The 21,374-nt window shown below is 45.3% G+C and overlaps 2 protein-coding genes across 2 annotated transcripts in view; one reads left to right on the top strand and one right to left on the bottom strand.

The window, feature by feature from the left end:
• The window catches only part of gpr176 (G protein-coupled receptor 176), a gene marked incomplete at both ends in the record, with an annotated part of 26,968 nt that extends 13,981 nt beyond the window's left edge, over positions 1–12,987 (bottom strand). Inside the window, 2 exons of the mRNA XM_080744143.1 lie at positions 1–85; positions 12,738–12,987. The exon at positions 1–85 is cut by the window's left edge and continues 168 nt beyond it. Coding sequence (XP_080600269.1) covers positions 1–85; positions 12,738–12,987 — 335 coding nt within the window. The remainder of the gene's footprint in view (positions 86–12,737) is intronic.
• LOC308300328 (atypical kinase COQ8B, mitochondrial-like) lies at positions 878–2,927 on the top strand (the record flags this gene model as incomplete). The annotated part of the gene is made up of 1 exon (XM_080744144.1): positions 878–2,927. The coding sequence occupies one exon, from the start codon at positions 878–880 to the stop codon at positions 2,768–2,770; it is 1,893 nt and encodes a 630-aa protein (XP_080600270.1). The 3' UTR covers positions 2,771–2,927.
• Positions 12,988–21,374: the final 8,387 nt, after the last annotated feature.

Genomic DNA, 21,374 nt, shown 5'->3' with positions numbered 1-21,374 from the left:
GAGCACGCCAGGTTCTTGATGAAGCGGCTGGTCACCGTTTTGAACACGTTGGTGCAACAGGTGCACCACAGCACCGTAGCGTTGCCTATAGGGAGCGAGAGACACCAAGAGTTTTTTACCATATTCTCCTGTTGGTTGTCATTTTAGAGCAGTTTACACAGAGTGGTCATTTTACTCTGGGAGTGTACAAATGTAACCAAACGGACCCCTTAGTTGAGAGAGAGATGAAGCAGGGACCCCCACAACCTGTTCATAGATTCGATATAGTTTCATTGTTTGACAGCACAATCATCAGTGTATTTTGAATTCATGTCAATTTGTGTTTTCATATATTTAACCACTTGAACTGTCAATACTTAATAAACTTGACCTTTCACTCGTAGTGAAAGGTCACTTGTACTTATTTGCTCTTTTTCTCCTCTACACCAAACCTCTTAACCGAAAATAGCCGATCTACAAGCTCACAATGCCTCGCAGCGCAAGGCGTTGTGAGCTTGTAGATATGCGGAAGTGGAGGTACATCTGAGAGATGAACAATAGAGGTACTTCCGGCAGTCTTCCGGGTGCTTCAAACGCCACTGAGCAACTTTCATTGAAATGAATAGCCGGGGGTGGTCGGACCACGCTCATGTCACTATGACACGGCTATACCCATATAAAGGGGTTCCCAATGCAGCTATGCCCAAATATGGAGTCTATTGTCTAACCTCAATGTGTCGTCATTGCATCAGACGCAAACAAATCAGTCAGCTCCATATATGGTCATAAAAGGGGAAAGGACTGACAGATAGAGATCTGGTTGTCCAGACAGGAATGGTTGTAGAGGGGTTCAGGTCACCACAGTCACATCACAGTGAATGAACATCGTTGTACAATAATGTCTCTGAATGAGCTGATGAAGCTGCTGCGAGGGGCCAACAAGGTGAACTGCTCCCTCTGTAGCACCCAGGGGGAACAGCTCAGACTGATGGCCTGCAGCTCCACCCTGGGGGCTGGGGTGAAAGCTGCCCGGGAGGAGGTGGTGGAGGGGCTCATGGGCACCGTCACCGTCATGGGAAGAAGTGCTACAGAACAGTCTATAAAGGGAGACGTCATGGGAAGAAGTGCTACAGAACAGTCTATAAAGGAAGACGTGTTTCCTGATGCAGAGGGCTGGGAGGCGGCGGCGGACCCTGAAGAAGCAGCCAAGAGGGCCGTAGGGCCGCTGACCCCAGGGACAGCTGCTCCTGGCAGGGCAGGCTGGCCAGGACAGAGTGCCCGGTTCCTCCACGTCCCCGCTAGGATCCACCACCTGCGCCACCACTACCAGCTCAGGTTTGTCCACGACCACGACACAGTGGTGGCCTCCAGACTCACACCACAGGACATCCAGAAGGCCAGAGAGGCAAAGAAAGCACTGGTCAAACCTGTTAGGCAAAGGCTGAGTGAGCGTGCAAGAGAGAGGAAGGTTCCTGCCACTAGAATCAGCCGGCTGGTAAACTTTGGTGGACTGGCAGTAGGGCTGGGCATCGGTGCCATCGCAGAGGTGGCGAAACGGTCCATGGGTGGCAAACGACAAGGAGATGCTCTGCTGGACTCTCCTCTTCTGTCGGAGGCCAACGCAGAAAGGATAGTCGACACGCTGTGTAAAGTCCGAGGGGCCGCTCTCAAGATCGGCCAGATGCTCAGCATACAAGACCACAGCTTCATCAACCCCCAGCTCCAGAAGATCTTTGAGAGAGTGAGGCGGAGTGCTGACTTCATGCCTGTCTGGCAGATGAACAAAGTTCTAGAGGAGGAGTTGGGCGCAGGCTGGAGAGAAAAACTGACATCCTTCGAAGACAAGCCTTTCGCTGCAGCTTCTATAGGCCAGGTGCATCATGGGGTTTTAGAAGATGGCAGAGAGATCGCCATGAAGATTCAGTATCCAGGAGTTGCACAGAGCATCCACAGTGACATGGACAACCTGATGTCGGTGCTGAAGATGAGCGGGGTGCTTACAGGCGGTCTGTTTGTAGACAGCAGCCTAAAGGTTCTTCAGAGGGAGCTGGCGTGGGAGTGTGACTACAAGAGAGAGGCGGAGTGTGCCAAGAAGTTCAGGACGTTGCTGGAGGGAGACGAGTACTTTGAGATCCCGGAGGTGATTGATGACCTGTCGGCCCGCAGGGTCCTGACCATGGGGCTGGTCCAGGGGGTCCCCCTGGACCGCTGTGTAGACCTGGACCAGGACACTAGGAACCGGATTTGTTTTAAAATCCTCCAGCTGTGCCTCAGGGAGCTGTTTGAATTCAGGTTCATGCAGACGGATCCCAACTGGGCCAACTTCTTCTACAACACGGACACTAACAAGGTGATTCTATTGGACTTTGGAGCTTGCAGGGATTACAAAGAATCCTTTACAGATCCGTACATACAGTTGGTTCATGCGGCCTCGGTGGGTGATAGAGAGGCGGTTCACTCCAAATCCAAGGACCTGAAGTTTCTGACAGGTTTGGAGTCCAAGGCCTTCATGGAGGCCCACGTGGAGGCGGTGATGACCCTGGGCGAGGCCTTCGCCTCGGCCCAGCCGTTTGACTTCGGCAGGCAGAGCACCACCCGACGCATCCGGAGCCTCATCCCCGTCATGCTGCGCCACCGCCTCACGCCTCCGCCCGAGGAGACCTACTCCATCCACCGCAAGATGGCCGGCTCTTTCCTCATATGCTCCAAGCTCGGGGCTCGGATCGCGTGCCGGGACATGTTCCTGGACATCTACAACGCCCACGCACAGAGGAGGCAGGCGGGCCGCTGAGGCGGCCGCACCGCAGGCATAGAATACTGGGGCCGAACGGAACTGCCCTGTCCCCTCTCTGCCTTGTAGAGCCAAGAACTGGACACACCGGACAAACTGTTTTTTTGAGACGTGGCTTTTGTTGTACATTCAGGGATGAAAGGCATGAAGATGCCAGTGCTGCCTGTTTTCTTACTCTAATAGGAGAGTCCAAAATCCTCAGTCTGATTTATACAGTTTCACATGGGTGCTGTGTGTGTGTGTGTGTGTGTGTGTGTGTGTGTGTGTGTGTGTGTGTGTGTGTGTGTATGTGTGTGTGTGTGTGTGTGTGTGTGTGTGTGTGTGTGTGTGTGTGTGTGTGTGTGTGTGTGTGTGTGTGTACGCACGTACGTTGCCAGATTAATAGTTTAACTCCTGCTTCTTAAATGTGCCGTATTTAGAAGCTCTGTTGTTTCAGAGTGACCTGACGGTTGCTTCTCGCCCTTAGGGTGCTTCTTCAACTGGTTTTGCTTGGGTTGTACATTTTTCCATTGATGGGAAGTCACTAATACATACATTAATAATTGGCCATTAAAGATGATGGCACAACATGTGTCATCATGTTTGACCATGACCATGCTAAGTGAGCACCACTCTCTTCGCACCGGTGCGATTTCTTTTCACCATAAAGCCTGGAACAGAAGAAAACATGCAGCATACTAGGGGTGGATATTGGCAAGAATCTCGCGATGCGATACTCATCACGATACTTGGTTCACGATACAATACATCACGATACATTGCGATACTATTGCGATACGATACTATTGCGATACTATTGCGATATATTGCAAAATTCAAAAGAATTTAAAAAAAATTGTCGAGCTTAAAATACATACATTGAATTAACTGAACATTGGAAATTCCTCCTAATGAAAAAAAGGTTTCCCATTCAGACAGGCAATATTGCCATTGATTATTTTCAAGGCAAAAAACACACCATGTCACTCTCTTTCAATTATATTCAATAACATTTCTGCTTACTTGGTTAATAGCATATTTCTTTAAAAGCAGAATCAATAATAGGCCTATTTAATTTAGGCAAATTTATTTGGAGGAGAAAAGAGAGTCAAGAAATGTGTTAGTGCCTGCCAAAGATGTTTTATATACCTGTTTTTTCCTTTTTGTTTATTGGTTTGCTGTACAAGCTCTGGTTCCACACTATACAGTCCAGTTGGTGGCGGTAATGCACCCTCAAAGGGTTGCCAACCGCCAATAAACTCAAAAGAAGAAGAAGTCAGTCAGGCTAATGCTAAGCGTAAGCTAGCTCCGGTAGAACTTGTCGTTTTAAGGGAACTAAAAATGCTATCCTGGACAACAAGTGCCAGGTTCAACAAGTGCTGTCCATATCTACTACTCCCATCCATGGCCATGGACTTTATTTGGAATTATCGTTTGTTGTTCTTGTTCAACGTGAGTCACGCACGCACGCACACGCACACGCACACGCACTCGCACACACACACACACACACACACACACACACACACACACACACACACACGCTCCTCCCTCCACTGATTCCACTCTCTCTCTCTCTCTCTCTCTGTCTCTCTCTCTCTCTCACACACACACACACACAGAGCGAGGATTAGAGCCCATTGATTACCGCATGTTATGTTCTTTTTTTTCTCCTCCAAAAGTATCGTGATAGGGCGGCCTGAATGATCGATACAGTATCGCCAAATACATGATCGCGATGTATTGGCATATCGATAATATCGCACACCCCTACAGCATACACCTGTGATGGATCATACCAACTCGTTCTTACTCCTAATCATTGAGTTCTTTTGTCACCTTGTCTAAGCTAACATTCAAGTCTGCGCCCGCGCCCCCCACCGTCGCGTTTAGGGTCATTGGGAAAAACGTGGACGCCTCTCTTTCTCTCTCTTTCTCTCTCTCTCTTGTCCTAAATTCTCTATATTGAAAATTAGACTATTAAACTGTCTCTGTACATGTCTGTATGTCATGTTACACATTATGTGGTATTTATTTATTTCGTTCATTATTTTGGTGTCAGCATGTTGGCACTGGAAACATTGTGTTCTTTAAAATGTCTCTGAATAATAATCCCATCAGGGCTGCATGTGCTGAGGCAGCCGCACACGGAAATACAATTATTCCTTCATTATTCATTCATGCACATACGGTATGGGACTGACGACTTCACACTCTGTGCAGGCAGCGGCAAGGACTCCAGGGAGTTGTCTAGAACCGCCAATCCATGTATAAACTGTATACTGCCAATACTGTATATATTTCACACTGTCCCTTATTGATATCTGACCCGTTTTTCTGTTTCTTACTTTCTCTATTTCCATTTGCAGAACAAATGCAGCATGACAAAGAATTTCACCCGAGAAAACTATCCTCATGAACTGGAAATCAAGGGGAAACAAACATTGCTTGCTGGAAAGAAAAAAAAACATTTCCCTGGACACTAACACAATAGACACACACCCCATCTGGTCAAGATACATCAATTATCTTCATAACTCAGTGATTCTCCTTGTCTGGTCATCATCCATCGACCTTACTCCAGTTAAACCTACCGTATATACCGTAATTGCTCGGACACGCACGCACGCATACACGCGAACACACTCACACACGCAGTCCCTATTTATTTATTTTTTATCTAAAAAACAGAATTGTCATTTATGTCACCTGTGTTCTGTTATCTACACACCAGATCAGCACAGCTGATTTGAGTGTTTCTATTGTTCAATATAATAACCACTTCCATCACCAGCCTTCCATACAGACACACATCACGTTGAGTCAAACCATTGTGCAGCGTTGTACAGTTTAATAGAGCATTCAGGCCTCTCAATCAGGCGCAGCATGTGAGGCCACACGGTAGCCAGATAAGTCGCCCTCTTTCAAAGTCGCCCCCAAACTCGTTTCCCAACGGGTCTGTGGCCTTAAGCTAGATGCAGAATAGACTAAAATCAAATATTTGCTTCTGGGGGTCCCTGGAACAAAATATTTTGTGATGGGGGTCCGTAGCCAAATACTTATCATTCTGGGGGTCCTTCACATGACAAAGTTTGAGAAACACTGATGGCATTGGCAACATACGTTCTTTTTTCAGAAAATTGTCATGATTTTAAGACATTTGTAGAATGTGCCTAATATTGGTTAAGGACCCCCAAAATGTGTTTTTGGCCGTGGACCCCCATCTCAAAATATTTTGTTCCACGGATGGACCCCTATTGCAAACCTTTTTGTTCCAGGGACCCCCAGAAGCACAGATTTGATTTTAGTCTAATCTGCATCTAGCTTTAGGCCACAGACCCGTTGGGAAACGAGTCTGGGGCGACTTTGAAAGAGGGCGACTTTTCTGGTATTCGGCCACACAGCAATCAAACAGGCTAATAATTCACACAGGTTTAAGCGTTATACTGTAAATCATGACAAAATAGGCCAATGGGCCCATATGAGGACTGGACAACATCATGAACCAGGAATTCAGGGGCAAATAAGATTTTGAGTCTGTGATGTTTGGTTCCAGACTAGTAAAGTGGGCTGGTGTACATGTAGCACTACCATGAGGCCAATTTGAAAAATATGCATGGATTGACTACTGGCAGGATGCAAAAGAAATTTGGCACTGATCGGTCAAGTAATTTGCAAGATTAGCCACAGACAACACACACGCACGCGCGCGCACACACACACACACACACACACACACACACACACACACACACACACACACACACACACACACACACACACACACACACTTCATTTTCAAATTCTGATCTGGGAGTTGAAGAGCACCTTGGCACCTTTTATTAATGTCAGTCCAGCGATAGATAGAAACACGATGACACCCGAATCTAAAGAAGTAAGTCTTTGACCCTAAGCTGATTCAAGTATCACACAAAAAGAATGATCAACTTGTCATATCACAAAATGGTGCCAGCAGCCTATGTTATATCTAGCCTACCTCACTTCTGTGAGCTATAAAAATAAATGAAGTGTTTCTATACCACATTGTTACATGTGTGAAACACATTCAACACCTTCTTATAAGCAGCTGCAGAGGACACTTTCTTTAACACTTTCTCACACAGCTTCACAAGGTGCTGTAGTGTACTTCACTATGATTCTTACTACAACAAACTAAATACAAAATAAAATGATTGATCCCCTATTTTATTTTATTTTTTCTATACCGTTTCTAATCTGCATCTACTGCACGGTAACTGAAGTATGCTACCAAGCATTGCTGCAAGGATAGGCAAGGCACGTGACAAATAAGACAGTGAACATTTTTTAACTTTTCAAAAAAGAAAAAAAAAACATTATACTTGCATTGCAGCTGAGCCATTTTCTGTTTTTAAAGAGTGAACACTTGAACACTTGAATGGCACTAATAACACAATGACTAGTCTATCCATTTGAATTTCACTCATACAGACATCACATTCTGAATGGATAGAAATGGCATGACATTGATGGTGACGGGCAATTTCAGGATAATGAGAATCCTATAACGATCAACACAAACACTCTGTTCATTCAAGGTATCTCAAAAGTGTCTGCCAGTCTACTAAGAACTACCTCAAATGTCAACAGTGAATACTCTTTGAATGAGTCATGGGGCCCTAATAAGTAGCCTTGAATCAGACGAATCCCCAGGTGCAAAAAGAAATTGCCCTCGGCTGATTTGGGTCTGGCCCTGCTCAATTGTGAATCCATTTCCTCATCCTGAAGAGTTGGGTGACCAATCAGGGCCCAGTATTCAAATATGGACATGGACCAATCCTGTCTGATTGGACATTATATTGTCCAAGAGATAACTTCAGTTGGTGGAGTGCTCCGCCATCACTACTTAATTCCTTGGTCTACAATTTCATATACAGTTCAACCATTGGCCAGCTAATAAGATATCAATAACAACGATTGATTTTCATTTCAACTACAGGCAAGCGGGCACTTTGAAGTTACCAGGCTTATTTCCTCATCCCGAAGAGTTCAGTAGGGAGTAGACTGATTGTCTCCGCCAGCCGAAGGCTAATGGGAGACTATGTTTTGCACCCTGTCCGTGTCCATGCACCTGTCCGTCCGTCTGTTACCAGCTAATCTCCGGCGCCCTTGGCCCAGTCTCGGCCAAACTGTGTGCACTATTATGGAATCCGTAGGAGATGCAAGGGAAAGGAGCGCATGTTTTCGGTGATGACGACGGAGGCATGCCGTCTCCGGCGACCAAGAGCCACGTGAGACACCGCCGAGCGAGCGAGCGAGTCGCTGTGTTGAGCATTGCGACGGTCGCATGAGCCGACTCAGCACCGTCCAAGTTACAGTACACTGGGGGACAGAATAGTAAATCTTCAACCCCCCGACTTTCGGCGCCTCCACGCGGTCCAAGTGAACACAGCGGAGCGCTCCCGACCTCCGATTCAGCCAATCACAGGCCGCGGCTCCCTGTTCTAGCGCCGCTAGGCCGATGTTTGCAAAACATATTTTTGGACACTACTCCTACAGATTTTGTCCAAAAATCGGTAGACATGACTCTACAGTCATGTGATCAACATGGATCTGTCCGATTTTCCTGATTGGCTAAAACTTGCTTCCAAAATTTGCAGGATTGGTCCGTTTTCAACAAAATACCTCAATCAAATCATGACATGATCAACCAAGATGGTTGATCATGACCAAGATGGCGCCGTGGCATGGCGACACGCTGAGAGCTGCTCTTGCCTTATTGCTTGTTTTAATGTTGTATGTCACTGTTTTTGCACGTAACGCGTCCTGTACGATGACCTACGATCGCCAGACGTTACTGGACTTGAGATTTGTTGCTTCAGACGTTTTCAGACCGGATTTGCCGAGAGAACTGCACAACAACAACAACAGCACGGTTCCACCTTGGCGTGGCCACAGGAGGAAGAGAGGGAAGCGAGGGGGTACACTGGTGAAACTACGTGGACGCCCTTCGCGACCACCCATCCCCAGCATATTGTTGGCAAACGTCCAAGCGATCGACAATAAGATGGACGACCTCCGAACCCGGCTACGCGCTGAAAGGGATATAAAGAACTGCTGTGTGCTCTGTTTCACGGAGACGTGGCTGAATGTTGACGTTCCTGACAGGGCGGTACAGCTAGACGGCTTCTCTGTGTTCCGCACTGACCGTTCGATGGCAAACACGGGGAAGACAAAAGCGGGCGGTGTTCTGTTTCACATCAACGACTCTTGGTGTACTAATGTGGATATAGTCTCACAGCACTGCTCGTCGGTGCTGGAGCATTTAACACTACGGTGTAGACCGTTCTACTTGCCCAGGGAATTTCCTTGTGTGTTGCTAACGGCTGTATACATCCCACCAGAAGTGAGTGCATCCGAAGCTATGGACGAGCTGAGCGATGTCATAGGCAAGCAGGAAAATAAGCACCCGGAAGCCATATCAATCGTGGCTGGGGACTTTAACCACTGCAACCTGAAATCGGTGTTGCCACACTTTTACCAGCACGTTAGGTGCCCAACAAGGAAGGAAAGGACGCTGGATCATTGTTATTCCACCATCAAGGCTGCCTACAGAGCGGTCCAACGGCCCCACTTTGGGAGATCTGACCACCAAGCGGTGCTACTGCTACCTGCCTACAAGCAGAGAATGAAGAGCGAGCAACCCAAGGAGAGGTCTGTTCAGTGCTGGTCCACAGATAATGTATCTAAACTCCAGGGCTGCTTTGAATCGACAGAATGGTCCATCTTCAAAGACTCAGCCACAAGTTTGGATAACTACGCTGACACTGTCACCAGCTATGTTAAATTCTGTGTGGATAATTGCATCCCAGCGCGAACCGTTCGCTCCTATCCCAACGAGAAGCCGTGGATGAACCATGATACTCGTCTGAAGTTGAGAGAGCGCCGAGCCGCCTTTCAATCTGGGGACGAGGAACGGTACAAAAAATCCAGATACGACCTGAGAAGGGCGATCAGAGACGCTAAGAGACAATATAGGGACAAACTGGAGAACAACTATAGTGGCTGTGACGCACGGCGTATGTGGAGAGGGCTGCAGGCGATTACGGATTACAAACCGAAGCCGGCTGTTATTAACACCTCGGACTCTCTACCGGACGAATTGAATAACTTTTTCGCCCGCTTTGAAACTCACAACACGGACCCAGTTACACCGGTGCGGGGAACACCCGGTGCGGTGGAGCTGCAGGTGACACAACGAGATGTGAGTAAAACTTTTAAAAGCGTTGGGACTCATAAGGCGGCCGGCCCTGACGGGATTGCCTCACGTGTCCTTAAGTTGTGTTTCGACCAGCTTTCGGGAGTCTTTACTGACATTTTTAATATGTCCCTGTCATTGTGTGTGGTACCGTTGTGTTTCAAGGAAACCATAATTGTACCCATAGCAAAGAAAAAACCTGTCGCCTGTCTTAATGATTATCGCCCTGTGGCTTTGACCTCTGTTCTTATGAAGTGTCTGGAAAAAATGGTTATATCACATATAACGCACATTATCCCTGCCAATACTGATCCATTACAGTTTGCATACTGTGCTAATAGATCAGTCGATGATGCTATTTCTCTCGCACTACACATTGCCTTGAAACATCTGGAGAAAAGGAACTCTTATGTCAGACTACTCTTCATAGATTATAGCTCTGCCTTTAACACGATTGTACCATCTAAGCTTGTGTTGAAACTCAGGGGTCTTGGTCTTGGCAGTAGTATCTGCAACTGGCTGTTTGACTTTTTGACAGGCAGGCCACAATCTGTACGAATAGGGAACAAGCATTCATCTAAGATATTGACCAGGACTGGAGCGCCCCAGGGCTGCTGCCTCAGTCCCTTGTTGTATAGTCTGTTCACCTATGATTGTGTTGCCAGGTGTGGCAATAATTCTATTCTCAAATTTGCAGATGACACCACGGTTATAGGACTAATATCCAACGATGATGAGAGGGCCTATAGGAGGGAAATTGAAGAGCTAACCCTATGGTGCCAGAATAACAATCTCTCTCTAAATGTTAGTAAAACAAAAGAGATCATCGTTGACTTTAGGAAGTCTAAAGTCAATCACAGTCCCTTAACCATAAATGGTTCACCACATAGTGGACAGTTTCAAATTCCTGGGTGTTCACATAACAAACTCACTCACATGGTCTCAAAACAGCGAAGGTATCCTTATGAAAGCGCAGCAGCGATTGTACTTTCTGAGGCGCCTCAGGAGATTTGGCCTGAGCACCAAGGCTCTTGTTAATTTCTATCGCTGTACCATAGAAAGTGTTTTGACAGGATGCATCACAGTGTGGTTTGGTAACGTGACTGTTCAAGACAGTACACAGTTACAGAGAATTGTGAAGAGAGCTGCCAAAATCATTGGCACAGAATTACCACAGCTACACACAATCTATAACACACGCTGTAAGAAAAAGACAGAGAACATCTTAAAGGACAGCTGTCATCCCGCCCATTCCCTGTTCTATCTCCTCCCATCCAAAAAACGTTACCAGAGCATCAAATCTCACACCACCCGTTTCAGTAATAGTTTTTATGCTCAAGCAATCAGGATGCTTAACGAAGAGATGGAAGCGAGACGTAGGTAGTCATGTGCAATATACGCAGTTTTTAAACTGTACACTGTTACACTGTATGGTTGTTTTGTTGTTTTTGGGTTGTCCTGGGTGACCTGTTGTTGTCTTGTTTTTTTGTGTGTAATAAGGCTGAGAGTGCTCCTGGCACAAGCATTTCATTGTATGTCTATACCTGTATGGATATGCATTTGACTAATAAACCTGAACCTGAACACAGCGTGCAATCTTGGTGAAATTTGGCATGCATATTCCCACTAGGCAGTGGAAGAAATGTCTTCAAATCAGCCTCATGGTGGCGCTATAATTACCTTTAACTCCACCTATCAGTGGAGAACTTGTACTCCCTAGAAGCTAAGGAAAAACTTTGCCCTGCATTTTTCAACATTTGCCTTTTACAGCGCCACCAGGAGGCCAACTTTATGTAACACACATTCTTTGGTATTAGATTTAATCAAAACATCAAGCAACTCAATACAGTATTTCTATAGTCATAGAGTTAAAGACTATTTTTGACATTTTCACCAGAAATTCATTATCCATGTCTCAAAGTGGATTAGCTAGGCTACTGTCTGAATAGCCTAGGCCTACCCTATGTGGGGGCTTGCCACAGTTCCCAGGTGAGTGCTAGCCATAAATCATAAGTCTTGTAGAGTGCTTTTATTTTGGGACGTTATCTCTCATCATAACGTCCCAAAATAAAAGCGCTCTACAAGAGATTTATGGCTAGGTGAGTGCCACCTCTTTTCCCATAGCCTAGTACAGGGGTCTTCAACGTTTTCAGGCCAAGGACCCCTTAGTTGAGAGAGAGATGAAGCAGGGACCCCCACAACCTTTTCAGAGATTCCATGGTTTCATCGTTTGACAGCAAAATCATCAGTGTATTTTGGATTCATGTCAATTTGTGTATTCAGATATTTAACCACTTAATACTTATTAAACTTGACCTTTCACTCTGTACTTAGTCTGCTCTTTTTCCCCTATACACCTACCTCTTTGCCAAAAATAGACGATCTACAGGCTCACGAGGCGTTGTGAGCTTGTAGATCTGCTATTTTTGGCTAAAGTTCTCAGAATATGGATGCTAGGGGTTCAAGTGGTTAATAAAAAAAGGAGAAAAAAGCTTTCTATCTCTCAAAGATTTGGAGGACCCCCTGTAGTAACTCTGGGGACCCCCTAGGGGTCCCGGACCCCCTGTTGAAGACCCCTGGCCTAGTATTTTTGGGGACAACTCAAGACAGCAAACTGCGTGCACCAATGTGCACCAAATCATCATCAAATGATATGAGACGGACCCCCGGGCCCCGGGGACATGTGGATGTGGGCCGGTGCATGTGAGACCAGTCGTGCATGTGTAGGATGTACAGTGTATAGTCTCTCACCAATGAGCGATCCTATGAAGATGAAAACTTGTATGGTGGTGGTGAAGTCCCGGTAGGCTTGCTCTTGGACGAGTCGCTGCTGCTGGTGATCCAATCGAGTCACCAGCTGCTCGTCAGACGGACCACCGTCCCACTGCGTTGGGCTGGAGGAGTTGAGGAGGAGGAGGAGGCTGGCCGGAGTCGGAGTGACATTCGCTGCTGCACCATTCCCATCCCCGACCGTCGGAGCTGCCCAGCTCCCAATATCCATGTTCGTTCACAGGACTGTGTTAGATATTAGGCAGCCTACATGTTTTAGAAACATGGCGTGATTATTATGAGCCTGGCTGGCTGCACTGTCTGCAACGGCACACCCCCCAACTGCGCTCCCGAAGCGCGCTGCCTGCCCAAGAAGGTGAGGTGATGCTGATGTTGCCTTCTCCTCCCAAAAACATAACTCATGTCAACAAATGTGTGTCAGCCTGTCAGTGTCAGGTGGGAGAAACGAAGAAGGAAACGAATACTCCAACAGTGGGTGGTTAAAAATCATACAAAATATACATTAAAACATATATTTTTTAAAGAAACTATTAATACCACAGTTTAAGCTTCGTGTCTGGTCGAACCAATAGTATTTCCATCTGCAGGTTTTTCTTTTCCTGGCTCAGGTCAGGGCAGCATCCATCCGTGCGCAGCGGGTATTTTACACTGTCTGTCTCATAGGAGTGGAGTCAGTGTGGATGCGATCGGTGGTGGACGATGATGTCGAGGACCGACCGATGCTGCTGTCCGGTCCGCGGCTATAATAACGGATTATAGCCGAATAATAAACCGGTACGTGTCGTGTGTCCAGGAGGCTCCAGACGAGTTGATCAACCGCTGCTGCCAATCGCGCTGTCCATTTTTTGTGGACTCGCTCGCTGGTGTTGGTGCTGGTAGGCTATTTTTCTTCAATGCATGGAGACAGGGGCGTCACAAGGGGGGGAAGGGGAGTGGGACTGAGTTACTAGGGCCCAATGTGGAGGGGCCCTCCCTAGTAACTTTAGCTATTGAAAAATAGCAGATCTACAAGTTCACAGCACGGCACAGCACGGCACCGAGTGCCACGCTGCGAGCTTGTAGATCTGCTATTTTTTAAAAGTCGTGAAAATGTGTGCAAATCTTTGAATATGTAGACCTATTTATTTAAGCGAACATTTGTAACTCAAATTTTGCTTCTGGGGGATGGTCCCTGGAACGAAATATTTTGAGATGGGGGTCCGTGGCCAAATAGGCTACATGACATGAAAAAGTTTGAGCACCACTGACATGGAAACAGATCTACAAGCTTGTGAACTATTTTTCAATAGTTAACATTCATGGGGGGCCCACAGTGAATCCTTGTACCCAGGGCCCAGAATTTGGTGTGACGCCCCTGCATGGAGAGACGGCTCCTCCTCTTATTAACGACCAAGAAACGCTTCAGAATCTTATGAATGACACCGGCACTCCGGCGGCTTAGTGCCGTAATATTCCCATGAATATAATGAAATGTAGGCCCAATTTAAATAACAGCCTACCAAAATAAATAAATAAATAAAGAAGAGGAGTCATTAAGAGTCATTCTACCATGTAAAGTCATCTTTGTAATTTTGGAGGCAAAACTTGCAACTGAAGTGTGTCATTTTTCGCAGACCTTTGAGACATTCCTCTTATGGGTGAGCTGAATTCTCTCCTGAAAATACCCAAACATGGCAGTACATTCCATGGTCCTGCCAAACTATTTAAGTTTAGCTACTGTGAAGTTGTTGTAGTAGGCCTAGCCTAGAACTAGAGTAGGCCTAATGAATGATTAGATCCAAATAGGCCTATACGAAATGGCCAGTAGTAGGCGTATTATGATCAATCAGTCAGTCAGTCAGTCAGTCAGTCAGTCAGTCATGTTCCTGTGTAAATAAGCAGTAAAGCTTACTAGGATCTCCTTTTAGTTGACCTTGTACCAGTGATTTGCGCTGTTATGAAACTGTACTTTTTCCTATTGCAATAAACTTCTAATACATTCTTCAATCAATCAATCAAACACAATGTCTTAGGCCAGGGGTCTTTTTTTTTTTTTTTTTTTTTTTTTTTTATCCCACAGTTTTTGCAACCCATTTTCTCACCCAGTTCTCACCCAGTGCCAACCCAGTGGAATTGGGGAGCACCTGGCTGGCTAGGGGGAGGTAGTATAGAAACCAGGAGTACTGCATGTTTTTGTGAGGGCATCTACCCTAGGACACACGGGGAGAACATGCAAACTCCACACAGAAAGGCCCTATCGCCAACCCCACCTATAGGGTGTGGGCGCTGATGACGCGGAGGGAGGAACACGCCTACAGCGTCCCCCGGCGGGAATATGCCCTATATTCACGGCCCGCCCACACAGCAAATTTCTCAATTTCTACTTCCTGGTGCTGACGTCAATTTAGAAGGGGAAACTATAACAGAAATTGCTGGACTTAAAGCCAACAAATCATTATTTCGAACGGTAAAGTAAATTATATAACGCTTTGTGCCTTTTGACTATCTTGTGTTCTAATGCTAGCCGTATTTTATACTGTACTATTCGGAAATTGCATTAAATTAGTGATTTCTGTGTTAACTCTATGGGCTTAGCAGGGTTTTACCCCTTCAAAACATGACTTCAGCACCGGGGGGATGCTGAGTGGGTGGGCCGTGAATAGGGCTTATCGAACCCAGGGGTCTTAACGTTTTCAGGCCAAGGACCCCTTAGCTGAGAGGGAGGTAAAGCAGGGACCCCCCACTATTGTATAAAATTGTGTTGCAGATTTTCATCGACTTGTTTGACAGCACAGAATTGTAGACTGAATAAGACATTGTACTCTCATTATTATATAACTACATTTTCAAATCTAGTACTCTAATGTGCTGATCAGAGCAGCAGCCACCAAATGATGTCTGGATGTTACGTCCACCAACCATCCATGCACTGCCCACACACTAGGACATTTTAATAAAGGATCATAATTACGGGTGGCCGCTGGCCTGGTGGTCAAGGCGTGTACCATATACTAGGCTATGATGCCTGCTGGCGTCGCAGGTTCGAATCCCGATCCGGATGACCTTTGCCACATGTCATTCCCCATCTCTCTCCTGTCAGTCTACTGTCCTATCGAATAAAGGCATAAAAAGCCCAAAAACAAATCTTTAAAAATTAAAAATTAAATAAATAAATTAATAAAAAAGAAAAACTAAATCTCTGCCGAGAGCCTGCAAATTAATCATTGTCATTGTTAGGTCATACAGACAGTGTCTAGCTCGCTATTTTGTATATGAAAACCTCCAGCTCATGTCTGGATCACCTCCGTTACATCTGCCCATCTGTCCGTCTGTCTGTCTGTCTGTCTGTCTGTCTGTCTGTCTGTCTGTCTGTCCGTCTGTCACACCTCATGCTCTTTTGACATCACAATGATGTTGCAAATGATCGGCCAGAATTCATTTGCACTGACCTGTCCTTACATCACAATCAGCGGCGTCGGTTCAGAAAAGGCTAAGGTATGGCAACATGACTGGTGTCTTGCACGCGCGTGAGGGCACGCGTGCAAGACACCAGTCATGTTGCCATACCTTAGCAACAGGCACGATTAACAGTGCATTTTATTATTTTCCCCTAGTTAGCCAAGGTACGGCAGCTGCCATAGCTTGCCATACCCAATTGACGCCTCTGATCACAATGATGACTCGACCAGCTCAGCATTCTCAGGGGGCCCGAACATTAAGTACTGGCCCTAACTGGGCCCTAACTGGGCCCTAACTGGGCCGGCCCGAGGCCCTGTCTTTACTAATTAGCATACATTTTACGCCCTACCCGGCCCAAAAACGTCAATATTAAGTCCATGGGCATTCCCAGATGATGCCCTGTTAGGGCAGCCACACAAATGCAATCCCTTGTATGCCCATATAAGGAGATCCCTGATGTCATCAATATTAATTAAGCCCATATCTGGGAATGCCCATATTTGGACATATTGTGTCAGTCTCATATATACTCTATATGACGTCAAACATCTATGATGTCAGACGTCAGTCATCTACATATTTGGGGGAAATATAGACGCATTTTTGCCACATTTTGTTGTCCAACTTAAACAACCAACCAGGTCAAAGTTGATCCCATGCCAAAGAGCACCAGTGCTCGCCCAGCAGGCTGCTGTCACCCAGGCGGATGCGTGCACGCGCCCATGTTGCTTCTCTTACTTGTTATTACTATACTAATATCCCTGGTTCACAAGTTCAGTGTTCATCTAATACAGTGGTTTTCAACCAGTGGTCCAGGGACCAACAGTGGCCCTTGGGGGGGTTCCAGAGGTGGTCCCCAGCTAAATGATGGAGAGTTGATAACCAAATGGTTTCACTTTTACGCTCCCAAGAGTAAAGTTATTTTTAAACATCTGCATTATTTAATTTACAAGAAGTCTACACAATTAGAGAATGTAAAGAATTCATATTTCTATCAATGTTGGCCTGTTATCTCTCCTAACATCAATACAACATGGAATTTTGCACAGAATCTTATCCAATTAATACTAAACTAAATAAATAAGTTGTGGGTGAGAAGCTAAATCTCATCGAAATCTCTGTGGCTCAAATGCGGAATAAATAATGGGCTGTGATATGAAAAGGGTTGAAAACCAATAATGTGTGCAATTGACTGAAGAAGCCACTAGATGGCAATGTCAACACAAAGGTTAGAAGCAAACGCTGCAACCAACAATGAGGAGTGCAAGTGTTTATTAAAGTGTCATGCTTCCATGGAAGCCCAGCCCATATATGGACTCACAGGACACATTTACATTTCACTTGACAAAGACAATGAAACAAAATAACAATTAACAATTCACAATCAATGATCAAATTAATGCAACTTCTAACTCTCAAGCAGAGAAAGTCTATCCTCATTCCTCACAGACTAGCAGTACTTTTCTACTTTTCTACTAAATATGCCATCCATAGGCATCATAAATAATGTTCCTGCAGCAATCATAGTGGATTGAAAAATACCCATAAGAAGCTGAGAATCTAGCAAAAGCAAGTTTATTTTGATGTAGCCATGCAGTCACCTTTGGTTCCCCACGTTTTATCCTTGGAGCCCTGACTATGAATTGGCCTTTAAGTCAACATGCGTGCCACACTACTTTTCGATGTGTTCTTCTCTGCCCAAAGATTTTTCTCTAGTTGTACCATATTGACATAATGACCTGTCCTCATAATGTCATAAAGTTATTCTATTCTTCCCACCAATGCACAATGCCTTTTCAGATTGAATTACATGTCTGATATCTCCATGCCAGGGGTGGGCAACTTTGATGATGGCGAGGGCCACTATATTTCCACCTTCACTCCAGAGGGCCACATTGATATATTGCTACGTCCTACTTTGTCATATCTCATACAAAAGAAGCAAAAATAGTTTTGAGCTTGTAGATCGGCTATTTTTGCTTCTTTTGAATTGGAATCCTGAATATTTTTGTGTTTTTTTTTATTTGGAATCCTGAAATGCATTTAGTTATATACTCATGTTAACTTCATGAACCTAAATACAAATACATTGGACATAAAAAAAAATACAATTCATTATACAATTAAGTAATTTAATATTACTATACTAGTCATTAAGCTACTAATATAGACTGACGGAATTAAAGCAGGTCATGGTTGGAATTGTAACAGCTGAAATCAGTAATATATCACTATTCCGATATTAACCTGTGGCCCCTGGGCCGCCAGTTGCCTATGTATGCTCCATGCAGCGATGCGAGCAACTCTCGTCTGAAGGCTTCGGTAACTAGCACCATATCTGCGTTGTTTCGGTAGCTAGCACCATATCTGCGTTGTTTCGGTAGCTAGCACCATATCTGCGTTGTTTCGGTAGCTAGCACCATATCTGCGTTGTTTCGGTAACTAGCACCATATCTGCGTTGTTTCGGTAGCTAGCACCATATCTGCGTTGTTTCGGGTGTTGGTCGAGCTGGGGTGCATTAGGCCTCAGAGTAGATTTACTGTGGTTGTGGCATGGTTTTTATTATTGACGTGCACGTCTTCTCATTTATCTGATTTATAAATGTTTAATGAAACATAAATTAAATAACCAACTTCAGCAAGACAGTGTTCCTGCATAGCTTGCTCTCTGACAGAGGAGGGGCCCGCCCCACACATTTGATTTTTGAGGGCCAAGGGCCCCTGGCAACGGCCCCACCGGCCGCCCAATGGTTAATACAGCCCTGACTGTGTGCATCTATAGTTCCAGATGTGTACTCTGGTACACCCTTTCTTCCAGCACACTCAATCTCTCTCTCTCTCTCTCTCTCTCTCTCTCTCTCTCTCTCTCTCTCTCTCTCTCTCTCTCTCTCTCTCTCTCTCACACGCACGCACGCACGCACGCACGCACGCACACACTGATGGCTCATAACATTCCCGATATTCACCATATTCCTGGCGGCTGCCATTTTCTTTTACAGAGGGCGCTAGAGAGTTTTTCTCTGTGTGCTGCTTCAAAAACATCTTTTCACTTCCTCCCAAGTCTAAGAACAAGAGATCCCAAGTAAGGAAGTGACAGGGAATTGTCTGTTGCCAGATATTGCCAAAGAAACAAGCGGCCAGGTCTATGAATAATAAGCCCAATAGAATTGACTAGGTTCAGTTTTACTACTTTACATTTACATTTGAAAATAGCAGATCAGCTAAAATTATTTGAATATTTTTGAAACATTTTAACAAGACAAATCTTTGTGGAGGACTGGAGGTCCCTGGCACCACATATTTTCAGATGGGAGTCTGCGACTGTGGACAAATATGTTAATCTGGGGTCCTTGATATGAAAAGATTTGGGAACCACTGGTTTAAAAAATATTAGAAAGTAAGTCCAGTAAACAACTACACAAATTGCTTATTAAAAGCAGACGTGGCAACACCGGTTCATTCAGAGCCCAGAGCGCCTCTACTGACACTTTAATGCAAGGACACAGGAAACCAAATGATGTTTTTTATTTTCTTTCAGGATATGAACAGGAAGCCGGGGGCGGGGCCAGGAATATGGTGAATATTGTATTTCAGAGCAGGCAGAGCACCCAATAACACAACAGTAGTACGGTATCTTGTGATGTGTCTGGGCGAGACGCGTCTTGTGACGTGTCGAGCTAGCCGACCTTCAAAATAACAGTACATTGGGCAGATGATATGTACATTATGTGTGCTGTCAGGCGCACACACACACACACACACACACACACACACACACACACACACACACACACACACACACACACACACACACACATTGTTCAAGACACACGCAGAGATCATCATGTGGAATGCCTATGGTTTCTTCTTGGTTCAACAGTGGCGAGGACGGTCCACTGTTTTGAAAATAAATCATATCACCATTCCAATTTGTTCTGCAGCACAGTTACTGTACATATTTTGGAAGTATTTTGTCAGGTACATGGGTATCTTAGTAGTGATGTAGTGTATCTTGTACACCAGTCCCATTGCAAGATGCTGTACTCTGTCACCTACCATGTCCATGAGCCATCCCAAACTTTCAAAATGATCAGGGATGAGGTGAGCCGGAGATGGAAGGTTAAGCAGTATTCTAACCAGTTTATTTTGGTCTGTTTGGAGCCTTGTTTTTTAAGGCCTCTGAGGTGCTGCGGTATACCATACCGGTACATGGACTTCTCAAAAAAAAGTTGAATGAGTGCTCTTGCTATAGAGTCTTCAAAGTACTAACCAGCGGGGCTATCTTGCGCAGAAAAACTTATTTGGTTGTTTTTTTATTTTATTTTTATTACCTTTGAAGTAATTTTGTCACTCGAAAGATTTGCCTCTAGGATGCAACGCAGGTTGTTTTGTGATAACATTGTCACCCACTTTGATTGTGAAGTTTTCTACCTTTTTGAGGTTGAAATTGGACCCAAAAGTTTTACCCAGATAGTCAATGAGCCAGGTGCAGATCTTACCCAGTTCAGAGCTGAGGGCCTTTTCAACCTGCAATTTGTCCCTATCCTGGACTAGCAGAGCAGAGTCATCTGCGAACAGGAACAGATTGCAGTCACAAGCACATGACATGTCGTTTACATATATTAGGAACAATAAAGGCCCTAGAATGCTTCCTTGTGGAATGTCACAGCTCACTGAGAGGGGGGACAGGGTTCCGTTCACCCCCACCACCTGTTCTCTCCCCTCCAGGTAAGATCGCATCCAGCTCACTGTCAAATCCGAGTGCTCTTGGTTCATCAATCAAAATAGAGTGATTTATGGCGTCAAATGCCTTTTAGAGGTCCAGCATGATCATGCCGCAATATTTGCCCGAGTCCACCTCATGTTTGATGCGGTCGTTCAAATACAGAAGTGTTACATGTCTCCATTCCGACACTTACCCTATCCTTAACCCTAACCCTAACCCTAACCCTAAACCTAACCTCTATGGAAGTGCTGAAACTCCGACAATAAGAAGTCATTAGCAGTCACCATACAGAAGGCATGTGTCAGTGGAATGGGATTTCATGAAGCCAGATTGGAATTCATAAATCAATGGAATCTCTTAACCCCAACATTGTTCATGTGAAGCGGTTTGTTTATTTGATCTAAATGTTATTGAATAGTTTGAATAGTTTGCGC

The sequence above is a fragment of the Nannobrachium achirus genome (assembly GCF_963921795.1).
Source record: "Nannobrachium achirus genome assembly, chromosome: 16".
Lineage (NCBI taxonomy): Eukaryota > Metazoa > Chordata > Actinopteri > Myctophiformes > Myctophidae > Nannobrachium > Nannobrachium achirus.
Note: the sequence above shows the minus strand (reverse complement) of the source record. Positions and strands in the feature narration are given on the sequence as shown.